Source organism: Delphinus delphis, chromosome 2 (genome assembly GCF_949987515.2).
Source record: "Delphinus delphis chromosome 2, mDelDel1.2, whole genome shotgun sequence".
NCBI lineage: Eukaryota > Metazoa > Chordata > Mammalia > Artiodactyla > Delphinidae > Delphinus > Delphinus delphis.
The window spans coordinates 106,598,017-106,622,530 of NC_082684.1; the positions used below are offsets into that span (position 1 = coordinate 106,598,017).

General features: G+C 39.2%; 1 protein-coding gene across 1 annotated transcript in view; it reads right to left on the reverse strand.

Moving 5' to 3' along the window:
• Positions 1-24,514, reverse strand: part of WDR93 (WD repeat domain 93) — a 49,392-nt gene that overhangs the window by 23,387 nt on the left and 1,491 nt on the right. Inside the window, exons 2-9 of the mRNA XM_060005428.1 lie at positions 23,753-23,796; positions 18,886-18,947; positions 17,640-18,011; positions 16,823-17,015; positions 14,909-14,973; positions 5,714-5,792; positions 3,599-3,714; positions 760-798 (exon numbers count right to left, since the gene is read on the reverse strand). Of these exons, the coding sequence (XP_059861411.1) occupies positions 760-798; positions 3,599-3,714; positions 5,714-5,792; positions 14,909-14,973; positions 16,823-17,015; positions 17,640-17,966 (819 nt within the window). The 5' untranslated portion in view covers positions 17,967-18,011; positions 18,886-18,947; positions 23,753-23,796. The remainder of the gene's footprint in view (positions 1-759; positions 799-3,598; positions 3,715-5,713; positions 5,793-14,908; positions 14,974-16,822; positions 17,016-17,639; positions 18,012-18,885; positions 18,948-23,752; positions 23,797-24,514) is intronic.

Genomic DNA, 24,514 nt, shown 5'->3' on the forward strand with positions numbered 1-24,514 from the left:
CTCTAGAAAGAGACTTCCATTTGGAAGTTCACCACTGCCCTTCTGATAGGCCAGAATCCCAAGAGCTAAGCCTCTGGAAAGTATGGTATGCTCTCTGCCTCAGAGGGAGAGCCAGGAAGCTCCAAGGAAGCCACTCTGTTCTCTACGGTATCCCAATACAAAGACAACCTCCAACACCAAAAAAAAAATCCCTCAGTTTGGTGGATTGGGCTGTTACTTTGGCAGGGGCAAATTGGATTTCATGAGGCCTGAAGTGTATATGATTTCGGGGTCTTTGTAAGAAAGAGAACACAAAAGTTTGAACACAAAGTGCCCATGACCACCCTAATACCACTCAATCTGGGGGAAATTGTGACAGAGGGGAAGTTTGAGTGAGAAGAGATGGTGGTCTTAAGTGATTACGGTTAAAACATGTTACTTTTTCCAATTTTACAAAAGTATGTGGTCATGTGAACATACTGCTAGGGCCCCTCCTATGGCCTTGGAAGGGGCCATACAAGTGAGGGGCCCTGAAATTTAACCTCCTTTACCTTCAGGGAAACCCATCTCTGAACAAATGACTTGGGTCAATTATCCTCAAGGATAGGGGGCCATCTTCAAGGGAATGAGGCACAAGATTAAGTCACAGAGATTCTGAAAATAGTGCCCTGGTAGAACATTTTATTAGTATATTTGATATTTAAGGTAAATTTCAAATCAAAATAAAAATTCTAACACGTAACTTAAATCTCTTTGGAGATTTTCTTTAAAGTTTCTTACCATTTCTAAATTATCTGCAGTCATGGGATCAAGAGTGTTCTGAAGAGAAAAATGAGAAATTAATTCACAATAGGTTTGCTATATGTTTTCCTTCTTCCTTCAATCCTTTGAGATGCTCTTTCTTCCCCCCAATTATTTTCGTGAGATGTGAACTCATCCTGTAGACATGGAGGACCAATATTTGTGTGGTCTTCTGGCCTGCGGATTTTAACACATGATACTTGTCCTCTAGGATCTTAAAATGTATTTGGGGAAACAAGAAATCATTAGTGACGTTAAGAGGAAATATGAGTAGAGGGGAGGAGATCAATTAGGAGACTTACAAAAATCTAAGTTGAAGCGAATATGTCTGATTGGCAAAATATATCAGTGATGTTGACAATTATATTTAAGTAACTCTAAATACAATTCATAGGACACGAATTACCACTGTAACTGGCATTCGTTGATTGCTTCTCAGTGTATAGAAACAGTGAATTATGGCGAGAAACCACCCCCATTCCAAGGTGCTTCTCCCACTTGGATAATAAATTAATCCCTCAAAAAATGTATCTGTTGGGCACCAATAGGATACCATGGGGTTGGATGATAAAAAGAAGCAGAAGCTATGGTCTTAACAACCTAGAAATTTATCATCTAGTTAGGAGAAAAGGACTTCCATGTACAACCAGATAGTATGTGAGAAGTGTCAAAGAGAGGTATAGAGAATAAATTCTGTAAGAGTTTAGAGGAGGAAGGTCTCTGGGCCAGTAACTCTCCCAGGGATACAAAATCACACCCTGCTATGAAGACATTCACTGGAGAGAAAAGGCATTTATTCACAGCCACTCAATGAGCTCGGCATCACTGAGTCTCAATCTTGGTCTTCTATATTAATAATTTCACTAATTCTTTAGCACCTAATACAGTATGTTTTAAAGGCATGCTCAATGAATATTTGTTGTTGTTGATTAAAAAAATAAGTGCACATCAGATAGATGAGAAAATTTTGTATTAGGGACTTCCCTTGTGGCACAGTGGTTAAGAATCCGCCTGCCAATGCAGGGGACACGGGTTCGAGCCCTGGTCTGGGAAGATCCCACATGCTGCGGAGCAACTAAGCCCGTGCACCACAACTACTGAGCCTGCACTCTAGAGCCCGCAAACCACAACTACTGAGCCCGCGTGCTGCAACTACTGAAGCCCATGCGCCTAGAGCCCATGCTCCACAACAAGAAAAGCCACCGCAATGAGAAACCCGTGCACTGCAACTAAGAGTAGAGCCCACTTGCCACAACTAGAGAAAGCCCATGCGCAGCAATGAAGACCCAATGCAGCCAAAATGGAAAAAAAGAAAATTACATCTTAAAATAATATTTACTGAAAAACTATATTTTAAAGAGATGGCATGAAGCCCAGGGATCACATATAATTAAACTGAAATGGTAGAGTTCCTACCTTCTAAGAATAAATGAAGAATGCATGTATTCCTATATAGTGAGTCTCCTACACACAAACGAGTTACATTCTGAAAGCATGTTCGTAAGTCCAATTTGTTCGTTAAGTCCAACAAAGTTAGCCTAGGTACCCAACTAACACAATTGGCTATATAGTAATGCACTGTATAGGTTTATAACACTTTTCACACAACTAATACATAAAAAAGAAACACAAAAAATAAAGAAAACATTTTTAATCTTACAGTACAGTACCTTGAAAAGTACAGTAGTACTGGCTACATCTCCTCTGCTTTTACTCTTGCTTCTGGACATTCTGGGCTTGAAATAAAGATACTGTACTACTGTATACAGTACTGTACAGTAAAGTACACAAAAGCACAAACACTTGTAGAGGATGCACGCATGTGACAATGTACACCAGACATGTGAAGGCACGTTTGCATCTTTGAAAGTTCAAAACTTGAAGGTTTGTATGTAGGGGACTTACTGTATATTTAGAATAACGCTTTTATACCATAATCTGGGGAATTTAGTGGAATGGGAGACATGAAAGGATTATTTCAACCCAGGAGGGAAAAAAATATATCTATTAGAGTCAAAAAAAAAAGACACACTTCCAGAGAAATGCCTGGGAGTGCTCTTGGTGGAGAGGCAACACCTAGATGAGAGAGATACCGGATTCCAACACCTCTGCTTTTTTTCCCAAATATATATATATATATATATATATATATATATATATATATATATATATATATATGTATATAGAAGTAAAATTGCGTTACAATGTTGTGTTAGTTTCTGCTGTACAATGAAGTGAATCAGCTATATGCATATCTATATCCCCTCCCTCTTGGACCTCCCTCTCTCCCCCCTCCCCACCATCCCACCCATTTAAATCTACAAACAATAAATGCTGGAAAGGGTATGGAGAAAAGGGAACCCTCTTGCACTGTTGGTGGGAATGTAAATTGATGCAGCCACTGTGGAGAACAGTAAGGAGGTTCCTTAAAAAACTAAAAATAGAACTACCATACGACCCAGCATTCCCACTATTGGGCATATACCCTGAGAAAACCATAATTCAAAAGGACACATGCACCCCAATGTTCATTGCAGCACTATTTACAATAGCCAGGACATGGAACCAACCTAAATGTCCAACGATAGATGAATGGATAAAGAAGATGTGGTACATATATACAATGACACCTCTGCTTTTTAACATCTTATTTTAACCACAGCAAATTGATTTGAGAGACATGGGCCAGTGTGCATCTTGTCCTCTCTTATGGCCTCTAGAAGGCCTCCTTCATCTTGAAATTGCAAGGAGGAGTTAGGCTAGATGTGGGTCAAGGGTAGGGAGAAACATATCAGTTGAAAACAGGGATGTTGCCTACCAGTTGCAGCTGTCTGACTTTTTTCTTTGGATTTATGGTGAGTTGGGGGTGCTCCACTTCCTTGAGCCAAGACTCCTTAGGCAATTTATACACATCCAGCCAAATATCCCCAGCTCCTGCATTAGGAAACCAAGGAACCATTGAGCAACTGCAAGCAGGCAACAAGTTTCCCCTGAGAAACGGCCCGTCTTCACAGAACCTCTGTGAAGGTTGGCACAGAGACCAGCAGGCACCCTCAGAACAGCAACTTTGACAAACGGAAGGAGATGTAGTTCTGCAATGGTTATTGCCAGTCCTCACTCACAGAGAGCTGCAGAGCTCCTCTCCTCAGGCCACTGCCTCTAAAGGAAACGGGCCTCTCACTCACAGCACTGAGGTAACAGTTTTTAACCAAACTGTCTGTGCTGCCTGGTCTCTGTGTTTTCTAGCTTCCAATGGTAAATTCCACTGATGTTTTGTCTCACAGCTATTCCCGTCTGGGGAGGAAAATGGCATATATAGAATCAATAACTGAGAGGGGTATGGCTGAGAAAGGGTTAGAATTGTGAGAGATGCCCCAGAGAATTCTTCTGACCAATATTTGAGGAGATGACAACCCATGGGGTGGTTGTGAGACTATCTCATCAAAGAAACATGCTCAGCTTCTATACTGAACTCCTGCCAACCTGGGAAAAGTTACTTTCCTATGATGGGATTCTGGCTAAATGTTTCCTTAAAAAAGTAATCTATATAGACACGTTGATTTCAGACTTCCGGCCTCCAGAGCTGTGAGAGACAAAATACCTGTTATTTTAGGCCACCCAGTTTGTGGTACTTTGTTACGGCAGCCCTAGGAAAATACTACAGATAGTATATAAGTTTCTTGTGATGCATAAAGCATTATAAAATATGTGTCTTTCTCTAGCACCTAACATATGAGAGGCCTGGGGCAAGAATATACATGGAGGCCCATACTGCATGTCTAAATATTTAAAAATTAAAAATCAAGCTAACAATCATTTGAATAAAATATGTTCTATCACCACAGGAATAAATGCAAGAGGCAAGATCCAACATTGAATGCTAAAAATGGTGGGCAAAACTTTAAGGAGACAATAGTCTCCTTAGAGACTAAAGTTTAGAGACTAAACTTTAATGCTGGGCATAGTCTCAAAGTATCTCCCCCCAGTTTTTTATCAATCACTGTGGAGATTTCAACATGTCTCAAAATTCTTTGATCCTCCTACAACCAGGAAATGGTGTTTACATCCTCTCCCCTTGAGTGTGGTCTGGACTTAGAGTATGGAAAGGGAAAAACAGTAGCTCAACTGTGGAGGAAACTGGCAGATCACTTTAACTAAATGATCAAGGTTAACATCAGCAGTAGTGCTATCACATACACCCCTGATATAATACAACAAAAAGTTCCTTTGTGGGACTTTACCCCAAATCCTTAACCCTGGTTGAATCATGAGAAAAAATTCAGACAAACTGAAATTCAGGGACATTGCACAAAATATCTGACTGGTACTCTTCAAAAGTGTCAAGGTCATGAAAAACAAGGCAAGGTCAAGACATCACAAATAGATATAGATAATATGACGATGACTAAATGCAATATGATATCCTGGATTGCACCTTGGAGCAAAAAAATTAGAAGAAAAACTGGCAAAACGTGAAAAAAAACTGTAGTTAATAGTATTATACCAATGTTATTTGCTTAATTTTGACAACTGTACCATGGTTTTGTTAAATGTTGGCATTAGAGAAACTGGGTGAAGGGTATAAGGGAACTCTGTCCTATCTTTGCAACTCTTCTGTAAATTATTTCTAAATAAAATGTTTGGGACTTCACTGGTGGTGCAGTGGGTAAGACTCCGTGCTCCCAATGCAGGAGGCCCAGGTTCGATGACTGGTCAGGGAATTAGATCCCGCATGCTGCAACTAAGAGTCCACATGCCACAACTAAGAAACCCACATTCCGCAACAAAGATCCCGCATGCTGCAAGTAAGACCCCCACCCCCCGCATAGCCTAAATAAATAAATAAATGAAGTTTAAAAGGTTTTGGAGAAAAGTGATTATCTGGAAGAGATTGCAAATCTGAATCTTCTTAAGAGCCTTTGGTTAATCTTACCTTGTAGGAGGAAGGCTGCAAAGTCCCCTCCTTCAGAAATCTCCATCTTTATACAGGTGGTTTGCTTGCTGGTATCATCCTGAAAGGAAGAGAGATACTGAGAGAGGAAGTTCAGCCTGATGACAGAAGAGAATGTATTTCAGGGCTTTTTGTAGTTCACACCAGGGAAATAAATCCTTTTAAAACTTGAGGCATAAAAAGATGCCTCAAACTGCTTCAAACTTTCCATTTTTGCACAGGAATTAGACAAGATTGTAAGTAAAGAAGTGGAACTCAGCTTTCTGTCTAAAGGGTTTGGGACTTATTTCCTGGTTTCTTAAGTACTCCTGATGATTTGTAGTGATTTCATACTATCTGATCTCCTTGTCAGGTTTGCAAACCCTACAGACCTATGCCACCACTCAGGTATTCAAAATGAGCTGAAACATGTTCTACATGACACTGAAAACTCTGGTAAGTTGCTTGAAAAAAGGCTCTGTCTAGGCTACTGTAGTGTCATAGTCTGATTGGGCTGCTAAAACAAAATACCATAGACTGGGTGGCTCATAAACAATTAACATTTATTTCTCATAGTCCTGGAGGTTGGGAATCCAAGATTTCCAAGGATTTCTGGCAGTTTCAGTGTCTGGTAAGACCTAGCTTCCTGGCTCATAGACCACCTGCCACCTGTGGCTATGTCCTCATGTGGTGGAAGGGTTGAGGGAGCTCTCTTGGTCTTATAAGGGCCCTAATCCCATTTATGAGGACTCTGCCCTCATGACCTAATCACCTCCCACATTGGGGATTAGGATTTCAACATGAATTTTAGGGAGACACAAACATTCAGTCCATATTAAGTAGAGACTGAATGTAACCCTACAATGAAACCTGCTCAAACTTTGGGCCAGGTGAAAAAGACTCAATGTGTACGGTTGTGCTATACCTTTAAGGAGCTCTAAGACTAGCAACATAAGGTGGCTAGACAAATTAGGCTGGTGAGTCCCCTAAATTATTTAAGGAGAATGAGTTTTAAACATTTTTAATTTTTGTTTTTCTTTCATTTTATTTTTATTTCATTTATTTATTTGGCTGCACCAGGTCTTAGTTGTGACATGCAGGATCTTTAGTTGTGGCATATGGAATCTTTAGTTGCTGCATGTGAACTCTTAGTTGTGGCATGTGGGATCTAGTTCCCTGACCAGGGATTGAACCCGGGTCCCCTGCATTGGGAGCACGGAGTCTCAGCCACTGGACCACCAGGGAAGTCCCTCACTTTCTTTCTTAAAAAATTGGAGTATATTTGACGTACAATATAGTTATTAACAATTTTAAAAGTTTATGCTCCATCTATAGTTATTATAAAATACTGGCTATATTTCCCATATTTTACAATATATCCTTGTAGCTTATTTTATATGTAATAGCTTGTACCTCTTAATCCCATACCCCTATATTGCTCCTCCCCACTTCCCTCTCCCCACTGGTAAGCGTTAGTTTGTTCTCTATAATTGTGAGTCTGCTTCTTTTTTGTTATATTTACTGGTTTGTTATATTTTTTAGATTCCACATATTAGTGATATCAAACAGTATTTGTATTTCTCTGTCTGACTTTTTTCACTTAGCATAATACCCTCCAAGTCCATCCATGTTGCTGCAAATGGCAAAATATCATTCTTTTTATGGCTTAGTAGTATTCCTGCGTGTATGTGTGTGTGTGTGTGTGTGTGTGTGTGTGTGTGTGTCTTCTTTATCCATTCACCTGTTGATGGACTCGTAGGTTGCTTCTATATCTTGGCAATTGTGAATAATGCTGCTAAGAACATTGGGATGCATGTATCTTTCCGAATTAGGGTTTTTGGGTTTTTTTCCATTATATACCCAGGAGTGGAATTGCTGGGTCATACAGTAGTTCTATTTTTAGTTTTATGAGAAACCTCCACACTGTTTTCCACATTCACTCCACTAATTTACATTCCAACCAACAGTGTATGAGGGTTCTCTTTTCTTTACACTCTCGCCAACATTTGTTGTTTGTGTTCTTTTTTTGTTTTTAAGGGCTTTTGTTTTTCGGGGGTTTTTTAATATTTATTTATTTTGGATGTGCTGGGTCTTAGTTGCGGCACACAGGATTTTCGTTGTGGCATGTTTAGTTGCAGCATGTGGACTTCTTAGTTGCGGCATGCATGCAGGATCTAGTTCCCCAACAAGGGACTGAACTCAGGCCCCCTGCATTGGGAGCGCAGAGTCTTACTCACTGGACCACCAGGGAAGTCCCTGTGTTCTTTTTGATAATAGTCATTCTGAAAGGTGTGAGGTGATATCTTTGTGTGGTTTTGATTTGCATTTCTCCGATGATTAGTGACGTTAAGCATCTTTTCATGTGCTTGTTGGCCATCTGCATTTCCTCTTTGGAAAAATGTCTATTCAATTGTTCTGCCCATTTTAAAATCAGGTTGTTTGTCTTTTTGATGTTGAGTTGTATGAGCTATTTATATATTTTGGAAATTAATCCCTTGGTTGCATCATTTGCAAATATTTTCTCCCATTCTTTTCATTTTGTTTATGGTTTCCTTTACTGTGCAAAAGCCTTTAAGTTTAATTAGGTCCCATTTGTTTATTTTTGCTTTTATTTCCATTACCTCAGCAGACAGATCCAAAATAAATATTGCTGCGATTTATGTCAAAGAGTGTTCTGCCTATGTTTTCCTCTAGGAGTTTTATAATATCCGGTCTTACATTTAGGTCTTTAATCCATTTTGAGTTTATTTTTTTATATTGAAGAATGTTCTAATTTCATTAGAACATTAAAGAATTTTTTATATTAAAGAATGTTCTAATTTCATTCCTTTATATGTAGCTGTCCAGTTTTCCCAGCACCACTTACTGAAGATACTGTCTTTCCTCCATTATACAATCTTGCCTCCTTTATCATAGATTAATTGAGCATACGTGCATGGGTTATTTCTGGGTTTTCTATCCTGTTCCACTAATCTATGTGTCTGTTTTTGTGCCAATACCTACTATTTTGATTACTGTAGCTTTGTAGTATGGTCTAAAGTCAGGAATTGTGATTCCTCCAGCTCTGTTCTTTCTCTAAATTGCTTTGACTATCCAGGGTCTTTTGTATTTCCATACAAATTTTAAAATTATTTGTTCTAGTTCTGTGAAAAATGCCATTGGTATTTTGATAGGGATTGCATTGAATCTGTAGACTGCCTTGGGTAATATGGTCATTTTAAAATATTTTTATTTATGTATTTTAATATCAATTTGTAGGTTACAGAAATTTCAAATGTACATGAAGACAAAAAATAGTATAATGAACCCTATGTATCCATTACTCAACTTCACCAGTTATCAATAAATGACAAATCTTGTTTTATTGTCTCCCAACTTCATTAAATATTTCTATTTAATTAATCCTAGTTCCTTAATACCACCTACTATCCAGTCTGTTTTCAAATTTCCTCAATCTAATAAATACCTCTCCACAACTGGTTTGTTCAAATCAGAATTCATGTGTAGCTGATTCACTTTGCTGTACACCTGAAACTAACACAACATTGTAAATCAACTATACTCCAATAAAAATCTTTTTCAAAAAGTCACTATCAAAACTGAGAAATCAGGATTCAAATGAAGTCCATGTATTGTATTGAGTTGGCCAAAAAGTTCATTCGGGTTTATTGTAACGTCTTACGAAAAACCTAAATGAACTTTTTGGCCAACCCAATATTTCGTTAATTTATCTCTTAAGTCACTTGTTTTTTTTCTTAAGTCACTTTTAATTTATAACTGTTACCCTATTTGTTTTTCTTTTCACCATTTTTTAATTGAATAAACCAGTTCATTTGTCCTGTGGAATTTTTCACTTTCTGGATTGGACTGATTGCATCCCATGGCATTGTTTACATGTATTTCCTGTAAACCAGCAACCAGTTCTAGAGGTTTGATTAGATTTAGGCTCAATTAAAACAAAAGGCCAGAATACTCCACAGGTGTTTGGTGTCTCCCTCTGCCATCATATGAGGAGGCTCATAATAGCTAGCTGTTCTTTCTTTTGCTTTTTTTTTTTTTTTTTTTTTGCGGTACGCGGGCCTCTCACTGTTGTGGCCTCTCCCGTTGCAGAGCAACAGGCTCCGGATGCGCAGGCTCAGCGGCCATGGCTCACGGGCCCAGCCGCTCCGCGGCATGTGGGATCTTCCCGGACCGGGGCACGAACCCGGGGCACGAACTCCTGCATCGGCAGGCGGACTCTCAACCACTGCGCCACCAGGGAAGCCCTGTTCTTTCTTTTAATAATGTTCATGGTGATCATTGACAAGAGATGTCATCCTGGCTCATCAATTATAAAGTCCCCCATCAGCACTGATGGTCGTTACCTAGACCATTACTCTGCAAAATGGCTACAAAACTGATATCCCCCAATTCTATCATTCCTTCTGCATTTGTTAGAATTCTTCTATAAAGAAAATCTTTCCATTTTTCCATCATCAACTATTTGATTACCCTGAAATACAGCCTATATGGGAAAGTCAAGATAAATGCTGATGCTCTCCCTAATCAGTTTTCAGAATACTGAGTTTGTACCCTAGCAACTTCCAGAGGTAATAATGAAGTCCTTAAAAAAATATGTAATGACTTAACTTTTTTTTAACACTTTTGGTGTGTTCTAATCCACCAACACTACTTTTTTTTTAATGTCCCTGTCAAGTTTGGATATCACAGTTTTGCTGGTCTCCTAAAATCAGTTGATGAGTATTCCCTGTATTTTTTTTAGAGAGATTTCTTTTTACATAAAATTTAAAAACAGTTGGGGCTTCCCTGGTGGCGCAGTGGTTGAGAGTCCGCCTGCCGATGCAGGGGACACGGGTTCGTGCCCCGGTCTGGGCATGCCGCGGAGCTGCTGGGCCCATGAGGCATGGCCGCTGAGCCTGCGCGTCCGGAGCCTGTGCTCCGCAACAGGAGAGGCCACAACGGTGACAGGCCCGCGTACCGCAAAAAAAAAATAATAATAAATAAAAATAAAATAAAATAAAATAAAAACAGTTAAAGGGACTTCCCTGGTGGCACAGTGGTTAAGAACCCATCTGCCAATGCAGGGGACACAGGTTCGACCCCTGGTCCGGGAAGATCCCACATGTCGCGGAGCAACTAAGCCCATGCGCCACAATTACAGAGCCTGCCCTTTAGAGCCCACGAGCCACAACTACTGAAGCCTGCATGCCACAACTACTGAAACCCACGCGCCTAGAGCCCGTGCTCTGCAACAAGAGAAGCCACCGCAATGAGAAGCCCGCGCATTGCAACAAAGAGTAGCTCCCACTTGCCGCAACTAGAGAAAGCCTGCATGCAGCAACAAAGACCCAACACAGCCAAAAATTAATAAATAAAATAAATAAATTTTAAGAAAAGAATAAAGTACTTTGTTAAATAAAATAAATAAAAACAGTTAAAGGCACAGATATTAAATGTACAACTTGATGGGTTTGGACATATGTATACATCCATGTAACTAACACACAGTCAAGGTATAAGTTCCTTAGTGCCCTGTTTCAGTCAATTACACCTCTATAGGCAACCAACGTTCTGCTCTTCCTCACCAACATAGCTTGGTTTCAACTGTTCCTAAATTTCATGTAACTGGAATCATACAGGGCCTATAACATCGGCAGCCTCTGCACCCTTTCTCCTTCAACAACATCACACTCCACGGTCTATCTCCTACACGGCAAAGGCACTTCCTGGGTTTTTCTTTATGGCAGTCTGTTGTCCAAGTACCTCTTCGTGTCCTTACTGGTGGTGAAACCTTATCTGTTGTTCACAGGAACAATCTGACTGTTCCCCAAACCTTTGTTGCCATAATCTCCTTGTCCCCACCAGCAGGCGCAACTCCTTGCACGGGCGGTGCAGGTGTGGGCAGTGTGGAGGGCTGTGGGCTGCTGGGTCTCCACCTCCTTGCTCAGGCTTGTGGTCATGGTGACTGGGGCCGGCTGTGACAGCTGTGGTTCCTCCTGGGGTGTGAGGGCCACTAGGCAGGGCGGCGGTGGGGTTTCTCAGAGCTCTCTGGGGTCCGCTCTCTGCCGCTGATACTGATAGAACTCTAATAGCATCTTTTTAAAAATTAATTAATTAAATTTTGGCTGTGTTGGGTCTTCCTTGCTGCACGTGGGCTTTCTCTAGTTGCAGTGAGCGGGGGCTACTCTTTGTTAGTGTGCGTGGGCTTCTTATTGCAGTGGCTTCTCTTGTTGAGGAGCATGGGCTCTAGGCGCGTGGGCTTCAGTAGTTGTGGCATGCAGGCTCAGTAGTGTGGCACACAGGCTTAGTTGCTCCACGGCATGTGGGATCTTCCTGGACCAGGGCTCAAACCCGTGTACCCTGCATTGGCAGACGGATTCTTAACCACTGTGCCACCAGGGAAGTCCCTAATAGCATCTTTTGATGAGCATAAGTTTTAAATTTTTTAGCAGCTTTATTAGGGATGTGATAACATAATAAACTGCATGTTTGAAGTATACAGTTTGATTAGTTTAGACATGTATATCCCTTGAAACCAGCACCACAATCAAGAAAGTGGACATATCCACCACTGCCAAAAGTTTCCTCCTGCCCCTTTGTAAGCTTTCCCTCCACCCCTCTCCCAACTCACCCCAGGCAAAAACTGGTGTTTCCTGTCACTAGATTAGTTTGTATTTTCTAGAATTTTACATAAATGCAATTGTACAGTATGTATGTATTGTTTTTTGTTTCTCTTCTTTCACTCAGCCTATTTATTCTGAGATGTAGCCATGTTGTTACGTGCACCCTTTTTACTGCTGAGCAGTATGTACCATGATTTGCTTATCCATTCACCTGTTGATGGGTGTTGAGTGATTTCTGGTTTCTGCCTATTACAAAGAAAGCTGCTGTGAACATTCACGTCTTTGTATGGAGATATGCTTTCATCTCTCCTAGGTAAATGTCTAGGAGTGGAACGGCCACATCATATGCTAGGTGTATGTTTAACTTTTTTAAAAAACTGCCAAAGTGGTTGTGACACTATGCTTTACCACCAGCAGTGAATGAGAGTTCCAGTTCTTCCATAGCTCTGCCAACACTTGGTATGGTCAGTCTTTTCAGTTTTAGGCATTCTAATACACATGCAGTGGTATCTCATGACTTTAATTTGCATTTCCCTAATGACTAATGATGGTGAACATCTTATTTACCCTCTCTCTATATTCTTTAGTAAACTGTCCTTTTTTCCCCAAGACATTTGCTCATTTTAAAAAACTGGGTTGTTTTCTTACTTTTGAGTTTTGAGAGTTCTTCATATGTTCTGGATACAAGTCCTTTATCAGATATGTGACTTGCAATTATTTGCTCCCAGTCTATGACTTGCCTTTTTATTCTTTTAACAATGTCTTTTGCAAAACAGAGGTTTTAGGGGTTTTTTAAAAAAATAAATTTATTATTTATTTTTGGCTGCGTGGGGTCTTTGTTGCTGTGTGGGGGCTTTCTCTAGTTGCGGTGAGTGTGGGCTACTCTTCGTTGAGGTGCGCAGGCTTCTCATTGAGGTGGATTCTCGTTGTGGAGCACAGGCTCTAGGCGTGGGACTTCAGTAGTTGCAGCACACAGGCTCAGTAGATGTGGTGCACCGGCTTAGTTGCTCCACGGCATGTGGGATCTTCCCGGACCAGGGATTGAACCTGTGTCCCCTGCATTGGCAGGTGGGTTCTTAACCACTGTGCCACCAGGGAAGCCCAGAAGGTTTTAGTTTTGATGAAGTCTAATCTATCAATTTTTTTCTTGTATGGAATGTGGTTTTCGTGTTGTAGTTAAAAAATCTTTGCCTAACTCAAGGTCACAAAGACTTCCTCCTATGTTTTCTTCTAGAGGTTTTATAGTTTTAGATTTTTCATATAGATATATGACCATTTTGAGTTAATTTTTGTATATGTCATGAGGAATTAAAAGTATCTAATTTCGATGAAGTCCAATTTCAGTTTTTTCTTTTATGGATAGTGCCTTTTATGTCCTAAGAAATCTTTGCCTGCCCCAAGGTTGCAAAACACATTTCCTGTGTTTTCTTCAAAAAGGATAATGTTTTTAGCCTTTACATTTAGGTCTATAATCCATCTCAAATTAATTTTTATATATGATGTGAGGTAGGGTTGAGGTTCATTTTCCCCCATTTGTTTATCTAGCATTCCAGCATCATTTGTTGAAAATACTTTTTTTTTTTTTGCAGTACGTGGGCCTCTCACTGTTGTGGCCTCTCCCATTGTGGAGCACAGGCTCCCGACGCACAGGCTCAGCGGCCATGGCTCACGGGCCCAGCCGCTCTGCGGCATGTGGGATCCTCCCAGACCGGGGCACGAACCCGCGTCCCCTGCATCGGCCCGCAGACTCTCAACCACTGCGCCACCAGGAAATCCCTGAAAATACTTTCTTTTTCCCACTGAATTGCTTTGGTGCCCATCAATAGTATTTTTTATAAAACAAACTACAACTAAAAATATACTCTGAGCAATACCGCCTCTTCTTTGGATTCATTAATTAAAAAAAAAAAAGACACTTTCTAAGAACCTATAGTATGCAGGCAATGTACTAGGAACAAGAAATATATGGTGAATAAGCCATGTCCTCTGCCCTCAAGGAACTTACATCCAGGAGAAGAAGCAGTCATATAAACAAATAAGTGTGGAGGGTAGAGAAAACACTGTGATAGAAATTCTTTCCTATATGGTGGTGGCACAGAGGAGGGAGGGATCAACTTCTCTTGGGTATATCAGGGAAAGCATCTCAGAGGAGGGGATATTTGAGCTGGTCTTGAAGAATGAGAGAAATTTAAGAGGTACACACAGTAGGTAGGGAGACAAGGAGAGCCTTCTATGCAAAGGGAACAGCATGGACAAGGGAACAGGATGTGAAGCAGCCTGGAAATTTTAGGGAGTTGTAAGCAGTTATTAGACATGTTGGTCTGGTGCTCAATCTGGACCGGAGTTCCTTAGTCATTTTCTTCTCTTGACAACCAGGAAAATGAATCCAAGGCATTCAGTATGTACCCTCTGATGGTGAGGGATCTTTTAATTGGATATTTTGGAGGAGGCTCTCTGGCCAGGGAGGTCTCTATTTCTTTCTACTCTAGGATGGCTGTCATTGCCTCCATGTTAAAAGTAAACTTGATTTGCTACGGCTTTTGGCCCAGCTACAGATGAAAGAACATGAGCTTACCGCTTCATTGATGGCTTTGATGAGGTAAAGACCATCCTTATAAAAATAAAATAGTCTAATGATACCTGAAACAGAAAAATAAGTAAGAGTGAAAGACAGGCAGGTGAACCGAAGAAAAGTTGAAATTTTATATTTGACTTTCTGAGATATCATGATAAACTCATGCATTATTAGGCTTCCTGCCCGGCCCCTCCACTGCCCGTGATCATCTTGGACTCCTTGCCTTCTTCCACCCCTCACTTGAAATGTTCAAGTTATTCTCCCTCTTGGGTCGTCTCGGTCTACACTGGCCCTACCCTCTTCTTCTAGAATCCTCTTGTAAGCACTTCGGCCACACCAATCCACTCGTGATTTCTATTCACCTGTTTTAGCACATCATCCCATAGTATTTCACATTGTTATCCAACTGCTTCCTGTGAGTGTTTTTTATTCCTCGAGTGAGTTCACAGATTCTCTGAGGGAAAGGACCACATCTTACTCTTCTATGTGCCTCATTTCTCACAGCCCAACAAGCTCCTCATGCAGTTAATTTTGTTGATACAATAAGTAATTTTGTCATTCTCATTCTCATTTAACCTAAGGGCTCTAGTTGTGGTCATCATCCACCATGACTTCTTGCCTCTTTCTTTAGGTGCCTCCCAGACACTCATAACCTGCCCCTACAGCCATAATAATGACCTTGCAGAGGTATCTGGATCACTGTGGGTGACAGTCTAACTCAACCCAATAAACATTCATGGGATATCTGCTCCATGACCACAAATGTGCTAGGGACAACCAAGGCAGTCTCTGCCCTCAAATTCATCACATTGAGAATCACACAGACAGGAAACTAACTAAATATAATGCAGTGTGATAAATGCAGTCCTATTTTTACACCAAACTCCTCCTGAGTATCAACATTCCCACTCCAGGTGCCTCAAAGATGTGCATGCTCAAATGGAATTTCTCAACTCACAGACCCCTGAAATCTTATTCTCCTAAAACTGCTTATCAAGTAATGACATCATCATCCACCTCATTACCTAAGGAGGAAAGGAGTAATTTTTCTTCACTTACCCTCACATACCACCCTACTCCCTGACCCCATACATATATTCCATCACTCACCAAGTTTTTCTACTATATTTTCCTTTTTTTAAGCTTTTTATTTTGAACTAATTTTAGACTTAGAGAAAAACTGCAAAAATAGTACAGAGTTCCCTTATAATCCCTCACCTCATTTCCCCTAATGTTAACATCTTACAGAACTACAGTACAATTTTCTTTTCATTTTAACAGCCCCTGCCTTGGTTCAGGCCTTCATAATTTCTCTCCTAAATGAATGCACTAGCTCTTCCTGGTCTCTCTACCTCTCCATTTGACTTTTGCAAACTCCTATCAGGGTGCTCTTCCTAAAATGCCAGTTGGGTCAGGTCACTCTCCTGCAGACACGTATCTTCCAGGACACTGTCCATAGTTCTCTATACTATGGTCCCCATGTCTGGGTCATCCTCAGGCTGAGGAAGAAAAGCAAGCCTGGCTTAAATGAGCAGCAGGATTGCTGAGTGCTGGAAAGGATGTGGACTCTGGGCCCACACTGCCTGGTTCAAATCCTGCCTGTGCCACTTACTTTCTGCATTACCTCAAGTAGGTTATTTAACCTCCATGCCTCAATTGCCTCTTCTGAAAAACAAGAATAATAAACTATATTTACCTACTAAGGCTGTTGTGACGGTGAAATGGGCCAACATGTGTGAAATGTTAGAATAGTGCCTGGCACGCCATACTGTCCTGCAGATGTTAGTTAATACTACATGACCAGGGAGAACTCTCCAGGTCTGGCCCCTCCCATGCCTGGAAAGGAGATTAAGTTGAACAACAGTCTACAGGTACCTATAAATTAGGCTAAAAAGGAAGATGAAGAACGTGTACCCATTTCATCCACAGAAGCAATAAGTATTTCACTCCCCAAATCTGTGGCCCAGATGTAAGTGACATCAACCTTAAGTTTCTCCCAAACATATATTCGTTTAGCATTGTACAGATTATAGATGGAGAATCCTTTGGTTCCTCCAATAAACACATAGTCTTGGGAAATAGCCATACAATTCGGCATTTTGTTGAGCTGGGAAAAGAAAAACATAGAAAAAAGGAATGATTTTTCAGTTATCACCGTCTGCAAGTAATATAAGCTAACTTTTCAAAGAGGGAAGCAGGTCCCTCCTAGTTATAGTATCATGTCCAAACACAGTGCCCATCTAAATATCTTGCCCAAACATCAAGAAAGTCATAGCATTCTACTCTTAGGGGAAAGGGGCCAGAGAAAACAAAGAAGTTGAGAATAAATGCTCATTCACAACACTAAGCGTGACCACAGGCCCTGTGGTGAGTGGACCAGTGGCCCCATTCCCTGTACTTTATTCAACTAGAACACTGGTAAGAACTATAACTGACACACTGGCAGATTTTCAACTGTCAAGCAAGGGAGTGATTAATACACTCTGAAAGATTTTTACATAACAATAGGATGTAAAAGATACATCTGTATAATCTTCAATTAACCAGAACACCCATTTCCCCAGGCAATTACTAGATCTATTTTAATCAACACCAGCATGCCTATAATCTTTCAAAAATGCACTGTCCTATTGAATGAAGGTTCCTGGTAGTAATTCCTTCCCTGGATCAGGTGTTATCATTTATTAACACTCAGTTCAGAAACAAGGCCGCCTTGTCAGCTGCTCCATACCTTGCTTTCTAGAAGTGGAGGGTAGATGGTGGGCTGGATGCGGCTGAGCTCAGCTTTCCTCGATGCATCCCTCTCCTCAATAATTTCCCACGAGTGGTCAAACAGAAAGTTCACTAGCTTGTTGATCATTCGATAAGGCTGAGGTAGGGAATCCTGCTCTTGATCTGGACCCTTGAAGACCCAATCCTCTTCATCATCCTTAGACCAGTCCTTCTCTGTAGGGGACGGTACCTCCAGTGTCCCCTTTCGTGTTAAAGTGGGCAGCTTCAGCTTCTGGGCTCGACTTCCTTTGGGAGATGTCATCACAGAAGGTGGTGCTGGAAACATCTATGAAATTCTGAAAAACTGATCTAGGAAGTAAGCCAAGGTACTCTGCAAAAAAGGGGAAGTTATCATAAGACAGCTCATCATCCTTAGCGTATTAGCCTATGGGAACTATTTATTCTAGAGATTGGCATCTGCGTTATTGCCACATTTCTAAGATATGGTCTTCATATTAATAAGGGTGTTAGCAGAGACAGGTATTGACTATTCACATCTTCCAGACCAGCTCAAGATGATGTGCCCTATGACGAAAGGAAAGGAATTTGGCACCCTGTTGCCTTTCTTCACCTCCTGATAAGAGAGTGGCTGTCTTTCTGTCCCAAATAGAATACACCCTTTCTCCTACAACTTGTGCCTTCTCATGGCTCTTCCATCTCTGCAAATGGTTGTGCTGAAGCTAGCTGGGTAGGGAGCAACAACTTCTCCAGTTCCTTTTCCCTCCCCTCCAATCATATGCAGCTCAAGCACTATCCAATCCTTGCTGTCCAATTTGTTCCTTCCTCTCTACTCCCCCTGCTCCCATCCAGGAGCTCTGTAGGCACAGTGCCCAGAGCCTATGAGATTTTTCAAGGGCCTGCAGAAATGTTTGAGACTTGAAAAAATACTGACTAAAAAAAACCCCCCACAAAATCAAAATAATTAAATATTTACAAAAATATTTACAACTTATCAACTCCACTCTGTGTGTGCATAATGTTTAAGTCTATAAGAAAAGAACAAGCAACCTATACTTTATAAAACTCAAAACTGTACAAATTATAAAAAGATTTTCAAATGTTACAGTTTAAAAAAGGCATTTAATGTGGAATATGGGGTACATTTTAAGATGCTTAGTAGGTAGTGGCATAGGGTCTTACACTGTCGGAGTACCCTGGGGCCATGGAAGTCTTATAAAGGCCCTGCTGCCATCATCTTTTCTCACCTGCTAGAGTACATTTGTGATGTTTCCAGTGCAAAGTGAGGAGAGACTATCTGGGTCTGAGTCTGAAAAGAAAGAATCACCTGAAATCATCAGTGGGAACAGTAAGCTGAGCTCACACAGGGCCAGGAATAATGCCTGTTTCCATCAGTGAGAACGGAAAACCTCATAATTCACAAATATTGGGTTAGAGTACTCCGAAGAGCATAGCCAAGTAGTGGGAAAAATTCACCCTAGAATAAACGCTGCTCTAGTATTGCCCACCAAATCTTAGAAGTCAGAAGATCAAACTTACTACGTAACTTAACTACATACCAGAACAAACTCAAGAATATTTATAGGAATACAAATATGAAACTAAGCCCCCCTAAAACCAAGTTCCCTTACTGAGTTTGTGATTAATCTATCCAAAACTTTATTCCCTTGCTTGTCTCCTCTGACCTCAATCCCTTTCTTGTCCTCTCTGACCTCAATCTTGTGCTAATTGGACACTAATAAACCAGAACAGATGACTAAGATTGCAGTTGTTGACAACATCATAAATGTACTAAAATTGCTGTTATAGGTATCATCGTTAACATATAAACTCAGCTTGTTTCTCTACGGCAAGATGAACTCACAGACCCCCGAGCCATGGACCACCTGGCCAGAGAATCATAAACCAGAGTCATCCTGACTCCCGAAACCCTGATTAAGAAATGTCACAAGATGATGATTAAACCCAGTTTCCTTGTTCTTCCCCTTTAAAATATCCCTATCTCAAAGACCACTCCCTTGCTTGGTGCCCTGCAATAAACCCTTACTTTGCTGCAAACACCCGCTGTCAGAGTTTGACTTTCTGCGCTGCAGGCACATAAGCCCTTGCTCAGTTACAAAAATATGCAGCATCCAATGAAGTAAAATTCACAATGTCTAACATCCAATTAAAAAAATTACCTCAAATGCAGAAAGGCAAGAAGACACAAGCCATAATAAAAACTCAATCAATTGAAGCTGACTCATAATCAACACAGAACATTAGAAATAGCAGATATATAATTCTAGTATATATCTAGATTAGTATATTCCACATGTTCAAAAATCAAGAGGAAATGCTGAACATGTTACGTAGAGATGTGGAAGATGTTTAAAAAAAAAACCCAAACTGAACTTTTAAGGATGAAGACTATTGATATAATGTCTGCAATGAAAATATACACTGGATTAGATTAATAACAAGATTTCAGAGCAAAACAGATTAGATGGGCAAAAATAAAGAACAGTGAATTTGAAAACATAGCAATAGAAACAAAATGAAAGAAAGAGAAAAATTTTTTGAAAAAAAATGAAGACAGTGAGGTGTAGGATAACTTGAAGTAGCCTAGTATAAGTGTGATTGAAATCCCAAAGGAGGGAAGAGACCAAAAAAAGCTGTAGAAATAATGAACAAAAATTTTCAAATTTTGATGAAAACTAAGAAGAAAAACCCTAGCAAATTAAAAATGAAGAAATTTATACCAAGGCACATCATGATCAAACTGCTCAAAACTAGTGATAAAGACAAAATCTGAAATGCAGCCAGAGATAGAAAGGCATGCATAGAGGAACAAAGTAAAGGACAAGAGATTTCCTGAAGGAAACAGCAGAAGTGAGAAGACAGTGAAGCAACATCTTAAATGTACTGACAACAAAAAATTTGTCAATTAAGAATTCCAGACCAAAAAGCATATCTTTCAATAAATGAAGGTGAAGGAATTCCCTGGTGGTTCAGTGGTTAGGACTCTGTTCTTTCACTGCCAAGGGCCTGGGTTCAATCCCTGGTTGGGGAACTAAGATCCTGCAAGCTGCGAGGGCAAACAAACAAACAAACACAAATAAATAAATAAATGAAGGTGAAATAAAGAATATTTAGACATACAAAAACTGAAAGAATTCATCAGCAGCAGACCAGCATTATAAGAAATAATGTTAAAGGAAGGCCTTCAGGCAGAAGAAAAATGGCATCAGAGAGAAATGCGAATCTACACAAAGGAATGAAAAGCACTGGATGATAGCTATGTAGGTAAATATAAAAGACTTTCTCTTACTATTTAAATTCCTTTAAAAGATATCTAAAATGTTTAAACAAAAATAATAATGTGGGCTTCCCTGGTACCCAACAACAGCAGGATACAAATTATTTTTTAAGTACACTTGAAACATTTATCAAGAAAAATCATATTCTGGGCCATAAACAAGTCTTAATAAATTTATAAGTCATACAAATTATGTTCTCTGATCATACAGAAATTATTTTAGAAATCAATAACAGATATTTAGAGGTATACAAAACCTCAAAATATTAGGAAATATTTCTTAATAACTTATCAATCACTACTACATACCTATTACAATGGCTCAAATTTTTAAAAAAATATTGACAGTATGAAATACTTGTGAAGATGCAGAGCAATTGGACTCTCATACATGGATGGCTGTTAGGAATGCCAAGTGATACCATCACTCTGGAAAAGGGTTTGGCAGTGTCTTATAAAGTTGAACATATATTAATCATATGACCCAGGAATACCACCCCTGAGTGTCTACTCTAAGAGTATGAAAACTTGTGGGCACAAAAAAGCCTGTACACAAAGTGTTTATAGCAGTTCTATTTATAATTACCCCAAATGGGAAACAATCCAAATGTCCTTCACCAGGTGAATAGACAAACCAACTGTGTTATATCCACATAATGGAATACTACTCAGTAATAAAAAGGGGAGAACTACTGATACATACAAAAACATGGATGAATCTCAAAGGCATTTTGCTGAATAAAAGAAACCAGTCTAAAAATTTATGTGCAGTGATTCCATTTATAAGGCATTCTTGAAAATCAAAATGAGTAATGGAGAACAGATCGGTGGTTGGCAGGAGTTATAAGTGGAGGGATGATGTTATTTAATGTTATTTAGAAAGGACAGCATGAGGGAATTTTTTTGGGTAGTGTGGGACGGTTTTATCCATACTGGAAAGAACTATGTAAAGCTGTCTTTATTTATAATCAGACAATATGATTATCTATAGAGAAAACCTGATGTAATCTTTTAAAAAAAATCTACTAGAACTAATAAATGAAGTTAGCAAGGTTGCAGGATAAAAGTTCAATATACAAAAACCTCCTATATTTCTACACACTGACAACAAGCAATAAAAAATTGAAATTAAAAATGCTATTATACTATTTATAATAGTATAAAAATATGAAATACTTAAGGTTAAATTTGACAAAAGATGTACAAGGCCTGTACCCTGAAAGCTGTAAAATACCACTAAGAGAAGACCTAAATAAATGGAGAGAGAGAGACCTTACTCATGGGTTGGAAGATTCAACTTTTTTAGGATGTCAGTTCTCCCCAAATTGATTTATAAAATCAAAGCAATCCCTATGATAATCCCAGTTGGCATTTTTTTTTAGAAATTAAGAAGCTGATGTTATACTTCATATGAAAATGCAAAGTACCTAGAATAGCCAAGATAACTTAGAAAAAGAAAGAATTAGAGGACCATCACTACCTACTTCAAGACTTATAAAGCCAGAGTAATCAAGACAGTGTGGTATTGGCATCAAAAAAGACAACAAATAACAAGTGTTGGTGAGGATGTGGAGAAAAGGGAACCCTCATGCACTGTTGGTGGGAATGTAAATTGGTGAAGTCACTACAGAAAATAGTATGGAAGTTCCTCAAAAAATTAAAAATAGAACTACCATACGATCCAGTAATTCCACTTCTGGATATTTTCCCAAAGAAAACAAAACAAAACAAAAACTATTTTGAAAAGATATATGCACCCTATGTTCATTGCAGCATTATTCACAATAGCCAAGATACAGAAGCAACCTAAGTCCCCACCGATAGATGAATGGATAAAGAAGTTGTGATATACACAATGAATATTAGTCAGCCATAAAAAAGAATAAAACCTTGCCATTTGCAACAACAGGTATGGACCTAGAGGGTACTATGCTAAGTGAAGTAAGTCAGACAGAGAAAGACAAATACTGTGTGATTTCACTTATATGTGGAATCTAAAAAACGAGACAAGTGAACAAACAAAACAAAACAAAAAAAAAAAGTCATAGATACAGAGAACAAACAGGTGGTTGCCAGAAGGGATGGGGGTGGGAGGATAAGTGAAATAGGTGAGGTAAATGAAGAGGTACAAAAAAAAAAAGACAAATAGATCAATGAAACTGAATAGAGAATACAGAATTAGACCCACACAGATATGGACAGTTTATTTTTGACAAAGGTGCAAAGATAATTCAGTGGAAAAGGGATAATCCTTTCAATAAATAATGCTGCCTCAGTTAGATATCCATATGGGAAAAAAAGAACTCCAATCCATACCTTGCACTATATACAAAAATTAATTCAAAGTAGATCACAGGCCTAAATATAAAACTTAAAACTATAAAACTTCTAGAAGAGAACTCAGGAGAAAACCTTTGCAATCTTCAGTTAGACAAAGATTCCTTAGATATGACATTAAAGCACAATCTATAAGAACAAATTGATAATTTGAACCTTTCAAAAATAAACTTATGCTCTTCAAAAGACACTTAAGAGAATAAAAGGTAGCCCAAAGACTGGGAGAAAATATTTGTAGGTCATATATATGATAAAGTGCTTGAGTTCAGAATATTTTGAAAACTCTTAAAACTCAGTAATAAGAAAATGATGCAATTTTTAAAAATGGAAAAAAGATTTGCATTGACACTTAACCAAAGAAGATACACATAAGGCAAACAGGCATATTAAAAGATGTTCAACATGGTTAATCGTCATAGAAATGCAAATTGTAATTACACATGTATTAGAAAGCCTGAAGTTAGAAAGATAGACCATACCAAGTGTTGTCGAGGATGAGGAGAAGCTGGAACTCTTCCACCTGCTGCTGGGAAAGTAAAATAGTACAGTGTAGAAAACAGTTAGCAATTTCTTAGAAAGTTAAGTTTACACCTACCACAATAGCCAGTCATTCTACTCCTAGGTGTGATATAAGGGAACTGAAATCATATGTCCATACATAGACTTGTAAATGAACATTCATTACAGCTCTACTTGTAGGAGCTCCAAACTGGAAACAACCCAAATGTTTATCATAGGTGAATAGATAAACTCCTATATATTCACATCCCATATTCAGCGGGAACATGAAATAGTAGAGTCACTTTGGAAGACAGCTTGGCAGTTTCTTACAAAGCTGAATATACACTTAACATGATTCAGCAATCCCATTCCTACATATTTATGCAAGAAAAATTAAAACATGTTTCATATGAAAATCTGTGCTTAAATATTTATAGCAGCTTTATAATTGTCTCAAACTGGAAACAACACAAATGTATTTCAGTGGATAAAGAGATAACAAAGTATGGTACATCCATCCAATGGAATACCACTCGGCAATAAAAATGTACAAACTACTGACATACACAACATAGATGAAACTCAAATGCATTAATGCTAAGTGAAAGAAATCAGAAAATGCTACATACTAAATGATTCAATTTATGATACAGTGGAAAAGGCAGAATTGTAGGTATAGAAAACAAACTATATAAATCTGTGTTTAGGAGCACCCTGTGCTCATCTCTATCATCTAACGC